Source organism: Scaptodrosophila lebanonensis, unplaced genomic scaffold (assembly GCF_003285725.1).
Source record: "Scaptodrosophila lebanonensis strain 11010-0011.00,11010-0021.00 unplaced genomic scaffold, SlebRS2 tig00000092-arrow-pilon, whole genome shotgun sequence".
Taxonomy (NCBI): domain Eukaryota; kingdom Metazoa; phylum Arthropoda; class Insecta; order Diptera; family Drosophilidae; genus Scaptodrosophila; species Scaptodrosophila lebanonensis.
Window position 1 is genome coordinate 2,688,928 of NW_022060566.1, and position 24,064 is coordinate 2,712,991.

Here is a 24,064-nt window from a genome sequence, read left to right on the forward strand (position 1 = left end):
CCACACAGCTTAGGATGCAGCGGTCGCCACGAAAAGCAGTCGTCGCAGTCGCCGCAGCAGCAACAACAACAGCAATAGCAGCAATACCAGCAACTCTATCGATAGCTTTCGAATGAGCTTTCATGTAAGCAGAAAGACGCGAACGCAGACGCAGATGTCAGCTTAGGATGCAGCGCCCCGCCGCCAAAAGCTTTCGGCTCAAGCTTTAAAGAGCAGCAGCAGCAGAAAGCCGCAGACCACGCAACAATAACAGCAACAGCAGCAGCAACAAGCAACGCTTGCCACTAAGCCAAGTCGATCGGCACTCTTGTGGTTGCTTGGCTGTTGTGACCACAACTTGCCTCAGTGCGTCGTTTATGCGAGCACAGTAGGATCTCAATAAATTGGACATTACACACATTTTAAGCCTCGCATCCACAAACAAAAGTACTAATATGTTTCTGAATGAAACATTATTAATTTTTAACGTCGTTTGAAAAAGAACTCTCTACCTATAATACACATTTTAAAGGTCGTATTATCTCAATAGACGAAAACAATATCTAAAGATATATTAATAAAATATTAAATACAAACTATTCATTTAGTTTACACAATTATTCTCTTTTATAAATTCTAAGCATCGACATTATATAGTTATAGTTTTCTCTATCTATTTAAATATCTCTTCAAACGTTTTATTCATCTTGCCAACAACATTTTGGTAATGAATTAGCTGGGAATATTTCGATTAAAACATTAATACTTGTAGTAAACATTACAGTCGAAAAAAGGTATAACAAAAAACTTCGAATTGTTATGAAAAGTATGTGACAGGCGGAAGGAACCATCTCCCACAAAGCATATACATTCTATGCTCGCATATTCTAAAATATTATGCCGAAACTAATCGATCCATCTGTCCGCCTGGATTTCGTAAACGGCTGAACATACGCTTGGTAATTAAATGCTTCTTATGCTAACACAATATAATATTTTTTATTTGCGTCCTCCTTCCGAGTTACAGAATCTCGTCAATATGGTTTTAGGTTCCAAAGCTACAAAAACTAAACCTTACATTCGTAATTGCCTGTAATTCAATCTGTTTTTAGTACTACAAGTTCTTCTGGAGATTCTCTATTCTCTTCAAGAGATTGGCCATGTACTTGTACAGTTTTTTACTAAATATTTACTGTGCTCTTTTATTAATTATTTGCTCTGTGACAAACCTTTACACCCCAATAGAGATTGATCCAAATAGAACTACAACTCATAATTCTTCAAGTACTTGCCGGCTGACTTTTGAATGCGACTGCATAATATCTAGAGCTAATTCAAATATGCTGCACAAAGAATATTTTGGATTAAGCAGCACTAAAAGCCGCACTGCAATCTTTGTGGCTAAACTAGAGAGTCTGTTGTGACGTCATCCCGAAGAGTGTACCGAATAACGGGCCTATGCCAGAGAGCCAATAACTGTAAATGAGAGGTGCAATGTTTTCTCTCTGTTGCTTCTTGCTCTCTATCTTAAAGGACCTCAATGATTTACTAAGCGTGTTTGCTTCGCTATTTTAAGCTAATTACAGTTGGATTTTCAGATAGGTTTATAAATACGAGTATGGGAGAACGACAGAGGTTACTTCAAATTTGTACAATTTTTTCTTTTGATAAAAAAATCTCTTAAAGACGGGACAGTAAACAGTAAAGAATATGTCATATTTTTTTGTACATATTTTATATAAAAATATCATAACTAACTAAACTTTTGTTCAGAGTTTCGTTTTAAGCACAAAGTCCTTAATTTTTTAATGGGTAACCGAATAATTATCTCTTGTTTTCTTCGATTTTTGACTAACTCACCTCATCGGTAACATCGCCCAGATGCTTCACATCCTCTACTTCGTGATAGTCCTTTGTCTCCTCGTGCGAAATGACCCGTTTGTCGTCGGTTTGGCGCACTAAGCCGTCCGCGGGCCGTGGAACCATTTTCCGAACCATCGTGACACCGCTGCTCGGCTCCAGGGCCTTCAACTGGGCCAATTCTATGTCTTTGGCAGCCGTTCCCGCTTCCAGTGCGCTAACATCATTGAGCTTTCCATTCCCGTCCAGTTGGTCCTGGGGCAGACCGTGATCCCGTTTCTAAAGTTCAATGATTATGTGGGTGAGTTGGAATCAACTGTTGTTTATAGTTCCATAGCTCACTTACCTCCGTAGTTTCCGTTTCCTGTTTGTCGGTGTCCTCTGTGGTGTTGGTGGACACAATCGGACCTGAGTCCTCAATAACTTTGCCATCCTTGAGCTTCACCTGCCGTTTGACTCTCGTTTCGATTTGTCGCGTTGTTGTCAGTTCTGTTTTCCGTTTTGTTATCCATTCCTCTGTGAGATAAAGGGGCAGTCAGTAATTAATAAATATTATTAACACTATAAATAATCGAATTGTAATTGGGGCTACTCTAACTTACAAATATTGTCTGCTATAATTTTTCGTTTAATAACTAAAGCAAAAGGTCTTCTGAAGTTCTGATAAAAATCTGACTGTTTGCGTTATATGAATAACTGAATAATACTGCTTTAGTTACTGATATATTTAATTCCGTTTTGTTATCCATTCCTCTATGAGATAAAAGGGCAGTCAGTAATTAATAAATATTATTAACACTATAAATAATCGAATTGTAAATATTCCCCCTTCGACGCTATTTACATATGTGAGGGGCTACTCTAGCTTACAAATATTGTCTGCTATAATTTTTCGTTTAATAACTAAAGCAAAAGGTCTTCTGAAGTTCTGATAAAAATCTGACTGTTTGCGTTATATGAATAACTGAATAATACTGCTTTATTTACTTATATATTTAATTCATCCTAGCCTCGATTTATTGCTCAATTGCTTCAATTTCCTGGACTTGCAATGAGACAAAAGCTTAAATAATCCACATAAGTATATACTCGGGCATATGTATGTGTAGTACATGTATTAAGTCATCATGTTTGGCGCTCCCCCTCCCCTGCCCCTCTCCACACCTCCACACCTCGTAGTGGCCAAGAGGTGGGCTTCATTAAAATCGCTGGACCATTAAAGGTTGCTTATATAATTTTAAAGCTGGCGCGCCAAGAAACTGAGCTGCAGACGACATCCAACCAAGACTGGCTTCAATTTTCGTTGGGCCGCTGCCAACTGGCTCTATATTCGTAGTACCTGCCTAACTGCTAACTAGCTGTACTAACGTCCATGTGTGTTTGTGTGTGTGTGTGTGTGTGTGTGTGAAAAAACGGTACATATACAAGTATGTATATACGAGTATGTCTGCATGTATATACATTCATATTTTGTAAGCGTCCGTCTGCTTGCACAGGTGCTTTTTAAGAATAAACTCAAGTACATAATTATTACACATACGAGCAGAGGCTGGACTGTACTGAACTGGACTGGACTGGACTGGCCCTTAAAACAGTCTTGGCCAACTGGCAATTCACTTGGCTCCAACGAAATTACATGCAATTTGCATATACAGTGCTTAAGCTAAGCTGAACATCGTGTTAAAGATATACAATATTACGTCACATTATCACTTTACAGATATTGTCGCACTCTGCTCAATCAATCAGTTTTCTATGAAATAGTGTTGTACTGGAAGGGTTAAAGGGTAGTTCAGAAACTGTAAGAGCAAAATCTATGTTACAGACGAAAAAAGGCGGAGTCTGCCCTCCATGCTATAGGCACATACTCGTATATAGCTTGATCAGCATAATAAGAAAATAATAACTACAAGTAAGTCCACCAAACTTGCTATGTATTATCAATTACAAGCCATAAGAAGCTTCATTATTTTATAAGCTGCCGCAGGACGTATCGGTGTTGAAACTAATCTTTTTGAGATAACATTTTTGTATTGCGAAGATATCTTAAGAAAAGCTAATATTTATGTGTTTTCTATGGCCTAATTCTATTCTAAAGTTGGTTTTAAAACTATACTCTTTATCATATAGCTTTGCATATATGTACATGGCTTCGCAGCTCAAATGACTTGGAAACAAACAAATAATAATAATAAATAAATAATAAATAATAATTTAAATAGGAGCCATTAATTTAGTGTCTGTAATTGTTGAACAGTCTTTGAAAGGTAAAAAACTAAAAGTGATTTTAAACACCCTCCCAAAGTTACAAAATTGCAACATTAAACTATCAATGAACAATAAAAGATATTAGTGCAATAAACAATTGCTGTTTGAAGAATGTATTTTAACTAATATATTTTTAATTATTTAATTATAATGTTAAATGAAACACAATAAAAGTTCCCAAAAAAATAACTTGATTTTAAAAATACCATAATCATAATAGAAATATAAGTAAATAAGTACAAATACTAACTACAGTAAATGAAATGCTTATTTTCTTTATTTTATTTTTATGCTTTAATTTAAGAAAAATAAGTGATGAAATTCTTTAGACATAAAGCGAAAAGCTATTTGTTTAAAGCTTGACTTATTGAAAAATCAATCGACACAAAATATTTAGGTATTTCCCCAGAATTGAAAAGGGTACAAGTATAATAGAAAAGCTCAAACGTTGTGACGTCAAAATACAAAAGACAAGAACAGCCACAAAACATAAGTAGTACACACGACTTATACTAGAGCTGTTTTCTATTTAGCTTTATTTATAGCTTTATACCAAAATGTTATAGGTTTTGTCTCTGAGCTTATGAACTCTTTTAAGGACAGCGCTTGAATCTAAGATTATTTTATTTGTATACATTTGGTAAAGTAACAGCGTATCTGACTATAATAAAAAGCCGTCAATATATAGGCTTGATTGTCCAAATCATCATTACAGTTAAGTCCACCTTCTGATCAAAATAATTAATGTAAATTCATGCCTGCCGAATAGAATTTATATCCGTTAAACTTTTGCGCTATATTTATCTATTGATTCTATATCATAGATTTTTCTAAATTTTATAGTTTATACCACATATAGTATTTGCGCCATATCACTTGTATCAGGATAGTCCTTTCTCTTTTATCTGATAATGAAACGCCGGTTGTGGTCGGCGAATTTCATTTGAAGAGTTTTTTTTTTTTTTTTGTTTTCTTTTAATGGATGAATAGCCGTACTCCTTTAGCACATTATGAAATATTGTTTTCAATTTATGAATATAGAGCTTCTTCTTTTCGTTTTAGAACATATTTAATTCATTACAGACACTGATTAATAATAAAATTATACATTTTTCAAATTCCATAAATATGCTTAAAGCACTGACAAGTTTTTTGTGTTTATTTGGATTTCCTAAGAATGGCTCTCTTTCTTCCGAATTTGTTCAAGTAATCGTGTATTTCGGGAAACAGTTCAACATACTTAGTATACCTGTGCCAATCAATCTATAAGAAATTCTTCAGTGAAGGTGACATTCAACATTAACGGAAATTTTCAGAATAATTTGAAACCAATGTACACCGTCTGTTGTTTGTAACTCTAGTCTTATTTCCAAAAGAATGTAGATTTTGTTGATTTGTCGGGAACTTCAAATTCCGTAAGTGACAGGATCGTTGGCTGTATAATAGTGCTATCTATACATAACATTATGAAATTGATTCAACGATAGTACCCTAAGAAGTTGCCTGCCTTTCTATATTCAAAGAATATACTATAATTCAGAAAATAATAATTATAATATACGTACATATTTATTTATATGAGTTCCTATTTATTTTCCCCATACATTTTTTGTATAATTATTTATGTATGTATTAGCAATTATTTTTGCTTTCCTAACAAACTACAAGATCGAGCTATGCGATGCTTTTAAATATTTATAAGATCCCAGAAATCTGCATAAGACTCTAATCCGCTCCTTGCGTGACTTTCTGAGCATAATATAAAGCATAATCCGATTGTAAACAAATTTTGCTTCTCAGTTGTAGTTTCGGGAAACCTTTTCCTATACAAAACAAATTACAAAGCAGGGCCACTCTAATGTTCATCTGTGCAACCAGCAACAACAACAACAACAACAGCAATAGCAATAGCGACAACAACAATAGAAACACCGTTTGAAGCGAGACGCTACAGAAAACCGGAAGTGCAATCGCATTCTCTATCTCGCTTCACATTGTTCGATTGTTTCATAGTTGCACAGATTGCCGCTAATGGTAATGCAGGCGTACACGACTTACCAGCATAGTTGTACGACAACAACAACAACAACACCAACAACACCAACAACACCAACAACAACACCAACAACTCCAACAATGAGAGTGTTTGTTATTAAAATCTTGGAAAGTGAAATGTTTTTTAACGGCTTCATCTCAAACAACAACTAGCCTCGCTTCCAAAGCCTACAATTTTTGTTTGGCATTTTTCTTCAGACAATTGCTTGCCATTATACTCTCTCGAATAGGCGTCTATTCGTAGACCGATGCATATGAAATTTGATGAAAATTTCGTGTCGGAACACTGAGACTAAGTACATAACTCGCAAGCCTGACAATTTCTTCACCTTCACCAGTGTTGGCGTTCAAAAACTTTGTTGCTTCACTTTTAACTTCACGATTTGTTGTTCGTGCCCAGAGAGTGCGAGTCGAGGGTGAATTTTGTTAATTTTAATAATTTGGTCCATGAAAATAGGCGTTAGATAGTTCTGTTATGTACCTAACTGTGTCAAACTTTTTCCATCAGACAACCAAACAATACTTTCAGTTTAAGCTGCCTATGCTAAACGATTAAATGAACAATAAAATGAATCAAATTTCTTTTATTTTCCTTTTTCAAGTTCATTTCATTTGTTACAAATATGTACGTATATTTTTCTTTTCCTGTGGTTCTTAAATGCTTTTCTTATTCTAAAGGTTTTTCCTTCATTTGCAGGAGTCTGTTAATTCCAAGAAAAAAGGGGAGTTTGTATTACTATTATCTCTTAGTCCTGAAATTCTCACAGAGAGTTTTATTTGCTTTTTAACTGACTACAACAGGTTTCTAAAGGCTCTACGAGAATTGAATTAAGTTTCGGAGTAGAAATGCCTTACAACAGGAACAACAAGAGCTGCTGGATAAATATGTATTACATTCCCGACTATAACTATTTTTTGAGCTGGTAATCTGTTCTATGCTTGTGAAACAAGCACTTCGAATAATTATTTAGGAACCTTAATTACGCTCTTAAAAATCTTCATTAGCCAGTAACTTGATTTTTGAGGAATAACCTTTAATGGCGAATCCTGGCCTGCTTTATATTTTCTCTAGAATCTTTTCGTAGAAGAGTTCTTCAGGAACCATTATGCAGTTCTATATGTTTTTAGTGAGTAACTTTATTGTTTGTGGGACTATACCTTTGGGCGGATTATATGCGAATATTATTACGATTCTACAGATCTTCAGTAGACAATATGTTAGATGTTTATCATAAATGGAATGTATATAGTATTATGAAGCAATACGGGATTTAAAGAAAGGGGACTAAAAACTAAAAAGGTGACACACTGCTAGGGACGAAACGACTTCTCTGCTCGATGTTCTCGGTTCGACCTTCTCTTGTGTCTTTATGTATGGAAAAGGGTAGAGAGACTAGAAGCTTTACCCAATACTTTTGTCATATTTTAAAAGAGCTTTGCTTTGCTTTGATTTGAAATAGAGGTTGGCTTACCTTCTTTGGTTATAGCTTCTGTATCGCAATTGATTGCATCTTGGCTGTCATCGTCTTTGGGCTCGAACTCGACCTGCGAAGTATCAACATCGTAGAAATTAACTCGCGTCACGTGACGCACATAGTCAGTGGTGTTAGTGTAGTTTGTGGGCAGTGGCGGGGCCGGCAGTGTTGGCGGCAGCTGGGGTGGCGGTAGCGGGGGCGGTGGCACCTGTTTCGACAATGCCGAAGGCAGTGGCTTTGCATAGACACGAAAGATGAATGGGTTGGCGGGTTGGCTGTACGGCGGTTCTGGCACCACCGCGATCGCTGGTGGCGGTGGTGGCGATAGTGGTTCTGGTGGCTCTGGTAGTGGTGGTGGTGGTGGTGGTGGAGAGTGCCATGCGAGGGCATAACGTCTAGATAGGCGGGCCGGCAATGGCCGGTAGTAATAGCTATGACTAGGGCAAATTTGTTTGCTTGCTGAGGATGGGGCGGTGTGCGTGGTAGTCTGTCGATATCGGGTGGCTGGTATGGCGGTGTCAGCCGTGGATGTTGACGACACACTGCTGCTGCCATTGGATCTCGATCTCGCGTTGCAGCCGGGCGGCGAGAATTGACCGTTGGAGGTCACGTGCGGTGCATGCGGGATGTTTGCATTGGCGTTGGCATTGGCGTTGGCGTGGGCGTTGGTGTTGGCGTGTTGGCTGCAAGTGCATGGCGTCAGTAGAAGGATCACCACCATTCGATCATCTGGCAGTTGGCGGCAATTGGTGGTGGCGGCGGCGGCTAACTCTTTAACTCGACGCCCAGCAACAGAGACTGTCGTCCACTACATTGGTATCAAGCGGGCTTTAACTCTCCACAATCAGAGCCACTTGGCATTTGAGTCTATACTTTCGAGCGTTTAACCATTCGCATAGTATTGTCCAAAGCATCTTTAACCAACTTCTATGCAGTATTCAAAATAATCGCAGACTTCGTGCAAAACACAAATTATATAAGACCATAAACAACAGAAGCGGACGCGCATGTGTGTGGTACGAGTAGTATGTGGCTATAGGCTTTGGCATATCGTTGTCGTAGAACTCTGTCGGTCTGGTTTTTCAGAGAGCGCGAATCACGTCAAGCGTAAAGCTGGACTGGTTGCCCAAATATACATATGCTCGTATATAGTATGTGTCTGTGTGTGTGTGTGTAACAACTAAGAGGGCCCATAAATTTTGTGCAAAAAAGTAGCATATACGGGTATCTAGCAGAGCTTCAATTGTGTACTCAACGGATCGGTCTTATTGCACAAATCGCTGCCGATTGAGCCAAAACGACCCACTGCCATAGTCGAAATTGGGGCGATTACGAGCAAGCAATAGATTGCAGAACCAGACAAAGGTCCAGTGCAATCCACCAGATAAAGATCTATTTTGCTGTTGCTAATATTCAAGAAGACTGCTACTGTCGATCAACTGATGATGAGAGCTTTCAGCATATCATCCAATCGTCCACTTAATGGCACTGAGTTGATTGATTTTTCGAGAAAACTATACCCTTTCCTTTGCTGCATTAATAATTGCATGAATTCTTCAACGAATGCCTCAACTCACTGGAAGGAATGGTGAAAAAAATTCGACCTCATCGCTAACATGTTATAAAAGTCACATTAAAACATCTGTAAAATGTGCAGAAATGAAGAAGAATCGAACAAGAGTCGTATTTGGAGAATATGATGAGATGAAGAAGAATCGGAAAGTGTCCATGAATTCTTCTGTCTTAATGGAATTAGTGTTTAAGGGGCTAGATAGTATTTGTTAGAAATCAATGTACAGGTTTGCCGAGTCAATGACAAGACTAGCCTAATCATATTCTGATTCTAGGGGTATTAGCTATAAATCAAAGATCCATTATTAATTTGAATTGTTGCTGAACTGGCACACAGTTATTCCTTATTTATTAAATTCATAGAAACACTGAAGATTTCGATTGTTTGATACACTTACCAAGTCTAAGCTAATCTTTTAAAGTCTCATTATAACTTTCAACTGTTGCTGAACTTTAGTTCCCAATGTAAACCATTGGTATGGCTTTTAAGTTTTTCCTTCTTAATGTATGTATATACACGTATTTGTCGATCTAACGTTGTCCGGTGAAGGAAAGAGTTGACAGAGCCAAAACAGTTCACAGTTCAAAATAGTTTGCGTTTCATTGGGAATAGACAAGGAGGATTTTCTTTAACACTCAACATTGACTCTGCCGGCTAGAAGACCGTACAACTAAACACTCTTTTATCTTCTTGATAAATATACATAGATAGATGGAAGTAGTATGTCGTAAATGCAGGTTTTTTCTTTTTTTTTTTTGTGGCAAAGCGATAAGCTCAAGCGATTTTAAAAAATTCCCACCCAGTTGTGAGCACAGTTATATTTCGAGAATTTTGAAAGTCAACAACAAATAAATTTAGTTCAATTAATGGTTAATTATCAAATTCTGGATCTTTTGCAATATTTGGAACCTCTTCTCACAAATAGCTTTAAATAAATCACTTAGTCTACAGTCATTCCGATTCAGCAACCATTTATCCATCAGCAATCAAGCTCAATCAAATGCTTTTGTCATTGCTATTATGGTTCAAGGTGTATGTATCTACGAGTATTGATTTAATTTCCACGCGATGATCGCAATCGACCAATCGACCGATCGACCAACCGACCATAGATGACGTCAGACCGCCACAACAACAACAACAACAACGGCTACAACAACAGCAATTAGTTGCTTACTTCCGCAGGTTTCTGTCGCCGTCCACGTCAGCATGCGATGGCGTATTCCGATTTGGATTCGGCCAATGACATTGTATGGATATATGAGCGAAGGCAGGCAGGCAGTCAGCCACCACCCAACACCCTCTCTCCTTTCCCATCTGAACCCCATCTAGCAAATGCCGCACCCACTTGGGGATTCAGCGCATGAGTAAGTGAGCAAAAATAGAAGAAAAATAAAAATTACGGCTACAAAACGGGCTAACTGGACAATTCCAAATGTAGAGGCAATGCCTTTTACCTGACCCAAAAACAAAGAGCAGAACAACAACAACAACTGCTACAACAACAACAACTATAATAATCACAGTCCCAGACGGGCGTCGAGCTCGCATTGGCCAATATCTAAATGGCAGGCGTGCCCATTTTAACGCCCCAGTCGCCCAAAATCCTGCAACTACTTACTACTACTGACCTACCCAGTAACTAATGCTCTTGCAGTTGTTAGTGTTGTTGTTCGAAAGAGACTGACTGATTTAAATACAGCGATTTTTCAACCATTTCAAGCGACCACGACAAGTCTTATGATCTAAGAATTCCAAATGAAAATGGTCAACAAATGTTTACATAAAATGAATTTCAATGAGCTATAAGCTTCAAGTGTCTTAGACTTGAAACGGAAAGGGTATAGCAACGCTGTGATGCCTTTACCGGTGTAAAATTTGTCATATATCATGGAAATGTGATTATCATATTAATGCATAACAAGTGCTCCAATGACGTCATAATTGAATTGAATAAACCTTTAAAAATGCACGACGTAATCAATCAACACAGCCACACCCATATTACAAAAGATAGATAGATTCTTACATTGTGGCAAACACTAAAATCACTCAATTCTTCAAAACATCTGCAATATGAACATATGGTACCCAAAATATATAAATAAATAAATAAAAGTATCCTCTTATGGACGATTTCATGAAAAAATAAAATGCCAGAACTCTAGAGATCACTTGAAGCGCAACTGCTATAAATTTCTAGTGATGAACTAATAACAATTATTATCATATAGAAATAAAATTGCAACTCCAATACAATTACTTTTGTAACCCTTCAGAGCTTTTCGCCTCGCTAGTGACGAAACAAAATTGAGGTGTAGAAACTGCTCCTTTGGGATATGCTAATTAAATTAATTAGATATTATTGTAATTTGATTAGATTTCTCCTTCTTAGGCTTAGAAGATGATTATAAGATGATTTGTTATAATTTTTATATATTTTCCTCCTATGTCGACAGTCAATGTTTGTTGTCGTAAATAAATAAATAAGTTTTGTATGCTACGCAACAATAATTTTTAGAAAGCCACATCGAAATTCTAGTGACGCTTTAATCTAGTGACGAATGCAGAACCAAACATAGTTGTGACGTGGTACTAGATTTCTACATGTTTGTATGATAGAAAATCAAAGACTTGTGTCCAACTCATGTAAAACAAAACTAATCGTTTAGTTATAAAAACGATCTGAATAAAACATTAGGAATAAAACATTTTAAAGAATTCTGAATGCCTGACAATAATACGCTAACAACTAATTCAATACATTTTATATGCCTTAAATAAATACAAACATACGAGTATATGAAAGAATATTGGAGACAAATGCCATTCTATAAAGACACTCTTATCTAGCGACACATTTGAAATTTTTAATATTTGTGACGTAGTAATTGCTTTACAATTCGATTATTCGCTTATAATGGATGATGGAAAATCAAAGGCGGACGGGCGTCTCCACTAAAAGCCACAACAACAACGAATCTCATTAAAGAAGTTGTTTCTTTTTTTAAGGCAGCTACAAAACTAAGGAAAACAAAACAAAACAACAACAAAAAAGACGATGGAAAATGAAAATGGAAAACAAAAACGCAACTGCAACTGCAACTTGTGGGTGCACACAACAGACAACCCAACCAACTAAGTAACTGACTAGCTTCCCCCCTCTCCCACCCACCCACCTGCCTGCCAACACCCCCACCAATAACCCTGGCCTGTCTGTCTGTCTGTCTGTCTAACTGTCTGTTTGTCGAATGCGCGTGATTTTGTGCATAAATGTGTGTCTGTCTGTCTGTGTGTGTGTGTGTATCTGTGATTGTGTCTGCGTGTGTGCCTTGCGCTTAAATGGTGGGAAAATATTTTCGCTTGGATTATTTATTTGCAAAAATCAAAAAGCAACAAAAATTGTCGATTCGCCATGCGCTGAGATAACTATTCGTTGCGTTTTGTGACGACAAAGTAGTGCGGATTTTTATTATACACTGTACCCGAAGGGAGGGAAAGGGTAAACTGGAGAGTCCAAATGCCAGCCCCATGTTTTATGTACATACTACATAAATACTATACTTAACTAAATGATTGAAATGGCGCTCATCGGTCCGTATGAACACCGAGAGACAACAAAGCTGCTTATCCATAAACAGAGCAAGTTTATTTCAAGCCATATATTTGACATAGCTGATGTAGGACCGACCAGTGTGAAAATCAGTCTCAATAGGATAGATAACTTTTTTGTTTATAAGAATATGCCTCAAAAAATTCTAAAGTTCCCTCAAAATAGGTTTTATACTTTATATAGCTGATGTAGGACCGACCAGTGTGAAAATCAGTCTCAATAGGATAGATAACTTTTTTGTTTATAAGAATATGCCTCAAAAAATTCTAAAGTTCCCTCAAAATAGGTACGCTATTTATGAATCGGATTCGTTATTAGATATTTTTTAATTTCCATAGGCTTTTTAATTTCTTTAGTTTAAGTTCTCTATTGATTTGTTTTTTCTCTTTTTTACATCGACAGCTTTGTTTGTCAATGAAATATTAATTAAATATTTCCGTCTTGGGAACGATCGATTGATAATTCTATCTATGTATCAACAGCTTTTCTGTTTATTTCCCTATAATCTGAAGTTTCATCTAAAACGCCTGACTACAGCATATAACTGCAGCAACTTTTTTGTTAATTCCGATATGATAATGAAAATTTAGTATAATATAATAATAAAAAATTACAAAATCGGTTGGCTATATCAACTGTGATACAACAAAGTTTATTTAAGTCGAAATGCTGGGAAGCGGGTAAAATGGTCGGTATTTAAGAGTATTGAAGAGTCGCATAACTTGAGCGTTCTATTCGCTATTTTCATTTACTTTCAAGGATTATTTATTTCGAAGAAGAAGAAGAAAAAAGCACTGTCTATTCACACTCGCGTTCGTTGCGATTTGTGGCGACAAAGTAGTGCGGATTTGTTTCAATTTTTTTCATAAATATTTTTCAGTTGCAAGCAAAACACACACACACACACACACATACAGATAAAGATATATGTGGGGTCATTACGCAAGAGTCAAAGAGCTACACTTGTACAACAACAACAACAGTGCAAGTGCATAAAAATAATGAGCTAAGTAAGCAACTGAGTAACGACAATAACAACAACAACAAAATATCACGACAGTCGACGATGACGACGAACACAACCATACTGATATCTCTATACTATGTGTGTTCGTATACAACAACTAGAAAAAATCATTAAGTTTTTGCACGTACTATATGCCATATAAGCCACTTATGCCACATACTCCATATATAAAAAAACAAAAAACAAAAAAAAACCGACACATATGCGGATATACACACACACATATAAGTCTATATGTAGATATATATGTGTCTATATAGTTGGATATAATATACATTTGCATATGTCAGTGTCACACTTTGCACTTTGCCATTAAAAAGGCGAGTGGAAACATTAAAAAAAAAAAAAACAAAACGTTCAGAAAATTCTGCAAGACACTTTATTTTTAAGTTTAATTGAATTTTCAAAAAGAAACAAAAAATGTTAAAACGCGCGCCGCACTTTTATTGAAAAAAAAAAAAAAAACAAAAACAATTCAAAAACCGCACTTTGGCCAAATCTAAATCAGAAGCTTCGACTCCAGCAATCGTGGGTTCATTGTATAATATTCGAAAAAAAACAATATTGTAGTAATGGTAATGGTAATGGAGTTCGAGCGTTTTCCGAGCGCGCTGCTTCAAACGGCGACTAGCGGCGTGGTCGGTGTCGCGACGACGACTGCGGCGCTCAATAAGCTTCACCGTTAGTTTGTTACACCAAAGTCTCAGCTCAGCACAGCACAGCACTGCTCAGCTCAACTCAGCTTGGCTCGTCTCGGCTCGTCTCCTCGCGTCTCGTCTCGTCTCGTCGCTCTGGAGTTTTGGTTCAGAAAACTTTTTGAAGTTTTTCTCCAACAACAACAACAGCAGTGCACGTGAAGGAGCTTGTCTGTCTAGCTGGTGCTGGTGCTGGTGGTGGTGGTGGTGGCGGGAGCAACATTTTGCAAACCGACCCTACCACCTTGCCTTGCCTCCCCCACCCCACCGCACCGTACCGCACCGCACCCCATCCCACACACACACACATACACACACATGCACACTGCCAGCCCGCCAAAAGCCAACGCCAAAGCTTTGCCGCCAAAGCTAAGCTTATCGTGTGTGTGTGTGTGTGTGTATGATGTTAGCGTGTTTGTGTGTGTGTTCATGGGCTAAATTCCCATTCAGACTATGTCAGATTCGTGCACCGTTTTATGCAACTCTCTAAATCGCAACGATCAATTCACTTTCGCAATGCCCGATTCGCAATTCCCTTATTTAGTCGCTGATGATTCAACAGACTTGAACTTATTGCTTTAACTTAGTGATCACTATTTCTTATTCTTTAAATTTTTTATTAAGTTTCATGTCTAATTGATTAGAACAAGAATAATTGTATAAATGATATAAATAACATAACAAATATTAGACCTACTCCGCATTAAGAACATTTTTATGGCTTAAGAATGACTGCGGAGTTTATATACAAATGTATATGTATGGGTTTTTTAACTATAAACATTGTTGGGGCATACTTTAAATTAACAAATTTAATTTTGAAATCACAAGAATTATTTGTACTTTCGAATTTCCCTCAATTAGCAGATGATTCAACATTTTTTCGCAAAAGTCTACCTTTTCTTACTAAAAACTTTTAAAGCATACTTTTAATGAATAAGTTTCGAACTTTTTGTACCATTCACATTTCTGTAAATATTTTATAAAATCACAGTAGAAATTGCTACGTTTCTTAAACATTTTTTTGAATATACACATTCATAAAATATTCTTTAAGTTCAATTAAATATATTAAATAATATATAATCATTACTAGTCGTCCCAAGGCCTCCCATAATTAAGCTTAGTTGCAATCTTTTAATTCATAAACTGATAAATAAGCAGACCTATTGGGCAATACGTAATACTTTGTTTTTAGAAATAATAGTTTATTCACAGATACACATTTTTAGCGCATTTTATTAAATTATAAATTTGTTCCTTTTTAAAATAAACGAACATAAATATCATTCGGGAAAGCATACTTTTTTAAACAAAAAATTAAACTAACGGCCGTTACTCTAATTATTTTGTTCTTTTCTGTAATAAAAGTGGGGTATACTCTTAGGCTACATCTGATATTTTTAAATTTGTGGACTCAATAGATTGTAAATTATTCTTGAAATAAAATGTAATAAACGTAACTTTTATAAATAGACAAATATTTGGCAAGCAATTTGTTCGAATTTCGCAATTTTTGAAAATAGAAAACTCTTATTTTGTTATTGATTTCCTTGATTAATTCCAATTCAAGAAGACTCTCATTTTGTTTGGAATAGTTATTGATTTACTTGTTTAATTCTAATTTTCGAATTAAAAGTATGCTTTAAAAATCAATATTTAAATTTAAAAACCATTAGAACAAACGAATCTAATTTTGCTTTTAAATTTTCTTTAAGGATAACTTTACTATATCCCCTTTTAGAACTATAGTAATTAATATCTTTTAACTCTATTTCAAAAAATATAAGACCTAAAAACATCAGACTTAAACTAATTTTATTTCGATTGTTTTTATTTTTACCAAAAATTAATTTTATAATTCTCTTCTGTATACAACTCATTTATAATAATAACATCTTAGATCACTTCATAACATGATTTAAAATCGAAAGGGAATAGCGAATAGGTAATGCTATAAGTGTTTTGAACTTTAATGTTGCACGTAAATCTGACATAGCCACAAGTTTCCTTTTCTGTTACTCACCAATTCGCTTTGCTCGTCCTTGGCACACGTCGCTCCTGCATGTGCCTTTGTCGTCTCGCTCAAAGCCATGGCGTGCACGGACGCTTTCGATTTTCAACAAAATGGAGCTTTCGATTGCAACTGTAAAATAAATGCAGACATAACTTTTATATTTTGTTGCATACTTTCAGGATCAGTAATTAAATGGCAGAACGATGCTACATTCTTCAGATGTATTATATTTGTTTACTAATATTTTAATTATTATTATTATTCAAATTATTTTATTTACTAATTACGAAAAACCAATGACAGCTATATGATATAATTAACCGATTTTTATAGAGCATTAAAATATCACAAGACATTTTACATAACTCATTTATACCAGATTTGCTTACGATTTTTTTTAAAAGCAAATAAGTTTTCCTACTGAAAAAGCGTTCCTATGGCAGATATATAAATGAATGAGGCTATATATATCATACAAGTATATATATCAACTGATGTGTTCCAGGTCAGCTCCTAATTTCGAATATTTTCGAGCCTGAACAGGCAGAATTAGTTAGATTGGCACTTCAACAGCATTTAATAATATTTTGATCACACTTTTTGAAATTCATCTTAATTGAATTGCATTTCAGCTTAAGATATCCTTATATCTTACTTATAGTTCAATTTACTTGCTGTTTTATGTTAATCTTATAATAATTATTTCATGCTCACTTGCCGATATTGTCACCCACTTTTGTAGATGAAGAAGGTGGGTGTTTGAACTATTAAAGGTTGTACAATATAAAATAAACTTATTAAAAGCCTTTGCACAAAAATCAAACAACTCTAATATAATTGATTAGGTATATGTACATAAGGTTTAAGGTTTTTTTGAGCCTCTAAACAAAATCATCTCTTTCTTAAACTCAATTCTCAGCCAGTCTGTCTCTCAGTCTCTTTAGAAACTACCTTAAGCGCATTAGCATAATATTCTGACACCTTTCATAAGTTGCATCGATATATGTATGTATACATATATTATTGTATATACATATAGTTATATACCTTTTTACTTATGTTAGTGCGTTTGTTTGTATATATTTTCAGAGCAGTTGTCGTCTTGCGGGCTATTATTATTAATTTTGTGGTCGCTACTACTATTTGCATAAAAGTTATATGTTTGTACGCCCTGTACGATATACACACAGACAGACAGACAGACATACGTATATACATTTCAACATTTAATAATACATGTGTGTATATAAATATATATGTATGGATGTATTGGCATTGTGTGGGCCGATGGAACTAAGTAGAGTCAGGCAAATAACTCGTTCATTTCGTCATTTCATCATTTTCAAAACACAATCAACCTCACAGAAACGCATTGCAGCTGATACATTTATACGCTAATACATAATAATATATATGTGTATCAAAAATATTAGATATATTAAGTAATATATATTCAGAGAAAGAAATGTAGAACTTTATTCAAAAATATCTCCTTATGTATGTATTTTAAAAGAGTTGAGGTTATTATTCAAAAATAGCGTGTCCTAGCTCTGAGTTAGAACCTTCTATAATTATTTTATTTATTTATCTATTTATGCATTTATTAGAAATATAACTTAATTCTTTAAATTCCGAAGTTAATATCCAGAGTTAAGAAGACTGTAATCAAAACATTGAGCTTGGATCTACTAGAAAAAAGTTAGCTTCATGAAATTAAATTTAATGTAATAAAGATCGCAAAATAGGAATTTAATTAGATGTAAATAATTGACTAATGCCAGTTGACAAAAGTATTGAAGAAATGTACCAACTTTTTACTATTTTGTTTCGAATCTATTTTTAAAATCTTTAGAAATTATAGAAAACATCAAAATATTGTACAAAAAAAACTGTTCAGTTATATATACATCAATTCAACTTTCTCTCCAAGGCAATGAAATGCTTGTGCTAGCTTTGTGACAATATGGAGAGAGAGTATTAAGTGAGTTTCTATATAATGGGATACAACTGAACTTGATAATCCAAGCAAGTGAAATTTCAATTTAAAGCAAAGTCCCTCTTCGTGCAAGCTAGTTTGATTACTTAGTTAACCAAAAAAGAAAAACCATAGGGATTTTGAAAATGCTTCTCGCTTTTCAACTAAATTTCAATTCTTTGTGATGGAATCACATTTTTGAGTTAATTTCAAGTCAATATTCTAACATTTGTTTACCGAAATGGGGGTTATGTGTGAGTGTTTTTGGAATTCTATTTACATATGCATTGCATCGAAATGTAAATTTGGAAATTTCAAGATCGACTTGTGTGTCGAAACCAGTTCAATAGATTCAATAAAAATGTTGACAGTCGTTAAATAAAAACATTGCGTGGATGTTGCGTTTGGAGACTTGTTTCGTTTTCTACAAAGCACGGCTTGGTTTGACCATCAAATCGCAGCCAAAAACGAAATCTCATTTTTACCAAATGCGATCGAAAATATGTACATAAGTATGTATCTACATATAGTATGTCCCGTCCCGAGTGGGCGGAGGCTACGGCGGCCGCGGCTGCTGCCCGTTTGTCAATGGTTAACGCTCAGAAAGTTGTCTATATGTGTGTATGTAAATAAATAAATATATGTACAAGCGTATATGTATATATATATGTATATATACATATGTTGGCGAATTAAATGTTTGCTTAGCAGAATCTTGCCTTGGTTTTTAGCCGTAAATTCCGATTGAGGCATAAAAGTAGATTCGTTTTTTGAATCCCAAGCTAGCAGCTAAGAATGAATTTTTTTTCTGCCTACTGTAGCTGTAGATTCAATTAGTTGGATGTATTCATAAAATTATGCTCTAATACGTTTGAAACAGGGCATTATATATTTGCAGTTGAACATCTTGGAGAACGGCTCTTGCATAGTAAACAAGACTAGAGGCGTTCATGGATTCATTCAACGCCGGTTCAAAGAATTTAAGGATTCCTTTACCACTCTCTAAACTACTGTATAGTTCTCTTGTACATCTCTCTTTCTCTTCAACATAAATATAGAACAGTCTTAATTAGTGTGATATAGCAGAATCTGATTAAAAAAGGATAACCTAGTTGGTCGAATTCAGCACAGTCAGCTTATGGACTTCATTAAGAAAAATAACGAAGTCAATGCGGACTTTATATATTATTTATTTGTTGTCCTGAGATATCTGAATACATGTATGTATGAGCGTTATAAAGCTCTTACTTACATATTAGAAGTATAATTTATAATAATATTGAAAAAAGAATCCATATAATAATCTTTTATATATATATAAAGATTCAGATAATCATTTTTATAAATTGTTTCAATATTAATAATTGTGGTCTAAAGTCTCAATATTCTTGACGGCAGCTTTTATCTTTAAAATTTACACCTTGGTGTGAATATTTTAAGGAACAAAAATATAAATGCTCAGAATTTCTTGTGGTGACAAATCAAAGTTACTTTACAGACCGGTTCTTGATTTCGATTTCGTTTCATATTACGAAACGCAATTCATTAGCATGCCGAATTACTAAAAAAGATCGCATTTTCCATTTATAATGTATAATATTAAAATTAGGTGATAAGAAACTTGTTGGAAATAAATTTTAAAAAATTTGTAGTTTAGTTTCCCTACAAAAACAATTAGAGCGTGAAACTCTTGAACTCTTGAATACCCTGCATATACCCTGTCAACAAAAATAAGCGTTCTCTAGTGAGCGGATTTTGATGAAACTTTATCTTATAATGGGGCACTACAAATAGCTCAGTATTACAAAATAACTGAAGGCATGCACAACAGAGCTTATTTCTACACTGTTTGTTGCTATGGCAGCTATATGATATAGTGAACCGATATTGATAAAACTATAGAATATTATGAAGCGCTAAACACAACTCATAAATACCACATGTTTCTAACATGTCTAAGATATCATAAAAACAGTTCTCCTACTGAAAGATATAAAATAATGATGTTAGGTGTGATTTGTTATAAATGTGCTCTGCATATTGAAAAGACACGTTTATATACCCAGTGCAGTATCCCTAACTGTTATGGCTCAGAAGATGTCGAGGCTCATACATACGAACAAATGGAAAAAAGGAAGCACGGGCAGGCGGTCTTGTCTGTATCAATTCATCCGGTCAAGCTGATCATAAATATACCCATAACTTGTGGTCTGCCACGCCTCTTTCTGGCTATTACACACACGAGTATCTGGCGTTTGAGATTTCTAGAACACCCTTTCACCCTTTTGGTAGAGGGTATACAAACAGTATGTATTTGCAATATTTATTAATTATAGTCGTAATAAATTCATAAAAAATCATCAACTCATTTTGCAAAATTTGCTGCAACATTATTATTTCAACAGCTTGTTAATCTTTTTTAACGACTCTTAATCATAAAGAATATTTAATTGTATTGAAGGGATTTTTAATAATGTTTTGCTAACAAGACTTATCGATTGTGTTTTAAAAAGATTAATAATGCCTTTGTTTTCTGGGCATAGCTTAAGGGCAGCTTTCAACACTTAAACAAAAGCAAAAAAAAAAAAAAAACGAACAAATAAGTTAACAAAATCCGTCGGACTATTACATGTTTAGTAAACATATTATTAACTCAACTTGAAAATTGTTGGTCAGCTGATGAATAATAAATAAATGTTCAATTTTAAACAGTTTCGGGCACTTAGCAAACCTAATTAATTAGTTCATATTTCCACTAAATTAAATCTAATCTTCAACTAATATTTTAAAGCTGAGCAAAGGCTTCAGGGCAGTTTTGGAAACTTGAAAAAAATGCAGATATGGATGATGATGCTATATTCAATAATAGAAAATATAGTTTATGTTTACTTTTGTTTTGTAATACCGATAGAATCCTAAGCTAGTATTATAAACTATTAAACTTTTAGAGCAGCTTTGGACACTTCAAAAAAAAGTTGAAACAAATTAAAGCGATTCTTTTACGCTGTTTAATTTCAATCACATCAAATATAAATATATTGCAGCGGCATTTTGTCTGCTTCAATCGATTTTTTTTATTACAAAAAATAAAAAAAAAACAAAGAAAAAAGAAAACACTTGACACAAAATTGCAATTTTTGACAATGTGGAATGAGCCGGCCGGGTGGGTTGCAAGCAAACACACACACTATGATGATAAGTAAATATATACATATGTATATATGTATGTATGTAGATACATAAATGTATATATTGAAAGCACATATGTATGTATATCTGTATATGTGTAGATAAACAATTTGACGGAACTTATTGTTGTTGGTGCAATATTGTTTTCATTGGAGATGGAAAGTGCTTCAAATATTTGTATATATATTTGCATATACATACATACATACATACATATGTATGTATATACGAGTACATATAGATATACACATATGTATATGTTTGTTTGTTTATAGGTGGATACATAGTATGTAGTTATTTTTGTGTGGAGTTTTTGAAAAAATATAAACCGCAAACGGACTCATCACCACCATATGCTTTATGTGCAGATAAATGCACATATGTACGTACCGATTTATATGGATTTACATGGATTTATATGCACATATGTACGCAAACATTTACACAGACACACAGAGACACTCATATACGATCGACGGGGCCGCGCAAAACGTTTTTATATATTTTCTTGTTGTTGTTGTTGTTCAATACAAGTATATATGTATATGTACGTACATATGCATGAATATACTCGTATATTTTTGTTGCTCGAGCCAAGCTTAATTGTTTGTTTTAGTCCGTCCGTGCCAGATTCACAACTGATCACAACTACCTGCTGCTGTTTTTGTCGTCGCACGGCTCCACTCCACTAAATTGGCGATCTCGCGCTCTCCGCAACAAGTAGTCGGCCCGACCCGGCCCGGCTCAGCTCAGCTCGGCCCGGCCAGCCAGCCAGCCAGCCAGTCAGCCATTCACAAGCTCTGTTTTGCGGTCCATCGGCTGCGCGAGCCACTCAGGAATTCATTCAGCACTGGCTGTTGTAACTCACACACACACACACACACACACACACACACGCACACTCGGGCACGCATTGGGAGAGGCGTTTTGGGCATAAATACTCGTATATACAGTCAGATCTCTAATAACGCCCTTTGTTTTCACATTTATTGCAAAAAATACATACAAGTATATTTTACATTTCTATTCTGCTCCAATTTGTCGAAATCAGCTTTTCCAAATCTACAATATACTATACTACTTGTATAGTGTCAGATCTCTGAAGACACTTTGATTTTCACATTCAACAAAAACTATTCAATTCTTCTTAAATTCGATTTTTTGGTTTAGCTTTTCCAAATATTAAATATATAGTGTCAGATATCTAAAGACACTATAATTTTTACATTCAACCATAAACTAATCTATTCTTCCTTAATTCGAATTTTCAGATCTCAGACAACTCTCTAAAGTCCGCTCATAAGTTGATGATATCGTGTGGATTTTTCCATAACTCCATTAGTTTTTTATTTCTATTCACTCAAAATTGGATTAATGCTCTCTCATCATGTCCTCGTGATTTGTTAAGGATGTTGATGTCTAATCAAGGCATAAATCTTTATTTATATTTATTGGAAAAAATAGAACTGGTAGTACGGTTACTGGTAGTAACCGAACTGGTATGGCTTTTCCAAATATTAAATGTATAGTGTCAGATTCACATTCAACAATAAACTATTCAATTCTCCTTAAATTTGAATTTTCACATCTCAGACGACGCTCTAAATTCCGCTCAGATTTTGATGATATCGTGTGGATTTTTCCATAACTCCATTAGTTTTTTAAACTATTCACTCAAAATTGGATTAATGATCTTTCATCGCGATTTGTAAAGGATGTTGATGTCTTCTTTAATCAAGGCATAAATCTTTGCCGCTACGTTTTTAAGGGAAGCTCCACTGTTAATTCAGACAACAACACTCACACACATGCATACATACATAGATACATACATACGTACATACATATATACAGACATGTGGTAAAGACAACGACTAATCGAACCGACGGACGCGTCGGCCAACAATAATATTAACCGCTCGCTGCTGCGACGACTGAAACGCTGAAACGCCTCATCAGGTTTTATGGCGGCTGCTCATGCGCGAGTCTAAAAACAACAACAACTATTATGGAGAGCGCTAAACTCTATCTCTGGCTCTGAATTTGAGTCTGAGTCGTCTGGCTTTGGCTTTGCGAAACGTTGAATTTGTTGTTTTGGCCAAAATCGTGCTGCTATTGTTGTTGTAATGCGATACGACAGTTTTATTTAAGTTTGGCATGAGTATGTATGTGTGTGTGTGTTGGTGTGTTGGTGTCTGTGTAACTTCCAAGTGTTGTTGAAGGTTAGCTTTGCTGATCACTGAGCTCAGTTAATGTTGGCGGCTGTCAGCCTAACAATTTCATAAACTACACACATACTCGTATGTGCACATTTAAATTCCATTCATTGCAAGGAGAC

The 24,064-nt window shown here is 35.1% G+C and overlaps 1 protein-coding gene across 1 annotated transcript in view; it reads right to left on the reverse strand.

Moving 5' to 3' along the window:
* Positions 1-22,329, reverse strand: part of LOC115627113 — a 32,482-nt gene extending 10,153 nt beyond the window's left edge. Inside the window, exons 1-5 of the mRNA XM_030522679.1 lie at positions 22,117-22,329; positions 16,572-16,691; positions 7,635-7,707; positions 2,186-2,355; positions 1,840-2,118 (exon numbers count right to left, since the gene is read on the reverse strand). Of these exons, the coding sequence (XP_030378539.1) occupies positions 1,840-2,118; positions 2,186-2,355; positions 7,635-7,707; positions 16,572-16,640 (591 nt within the window). The 5' untranslated portion in view covers positions 16,641-16,691; positions 22,117-22,329. The remainder of the gene's footprint in view (positions 1-1,839; positions 2,119-2,185; positions 2,356-7,634; positions 7,708-16,571; positions 16,692-22,116) is intronic.
* Between the last annotated feature and the right edge of the window lie 1,735 nt (positions 22,330-24,064).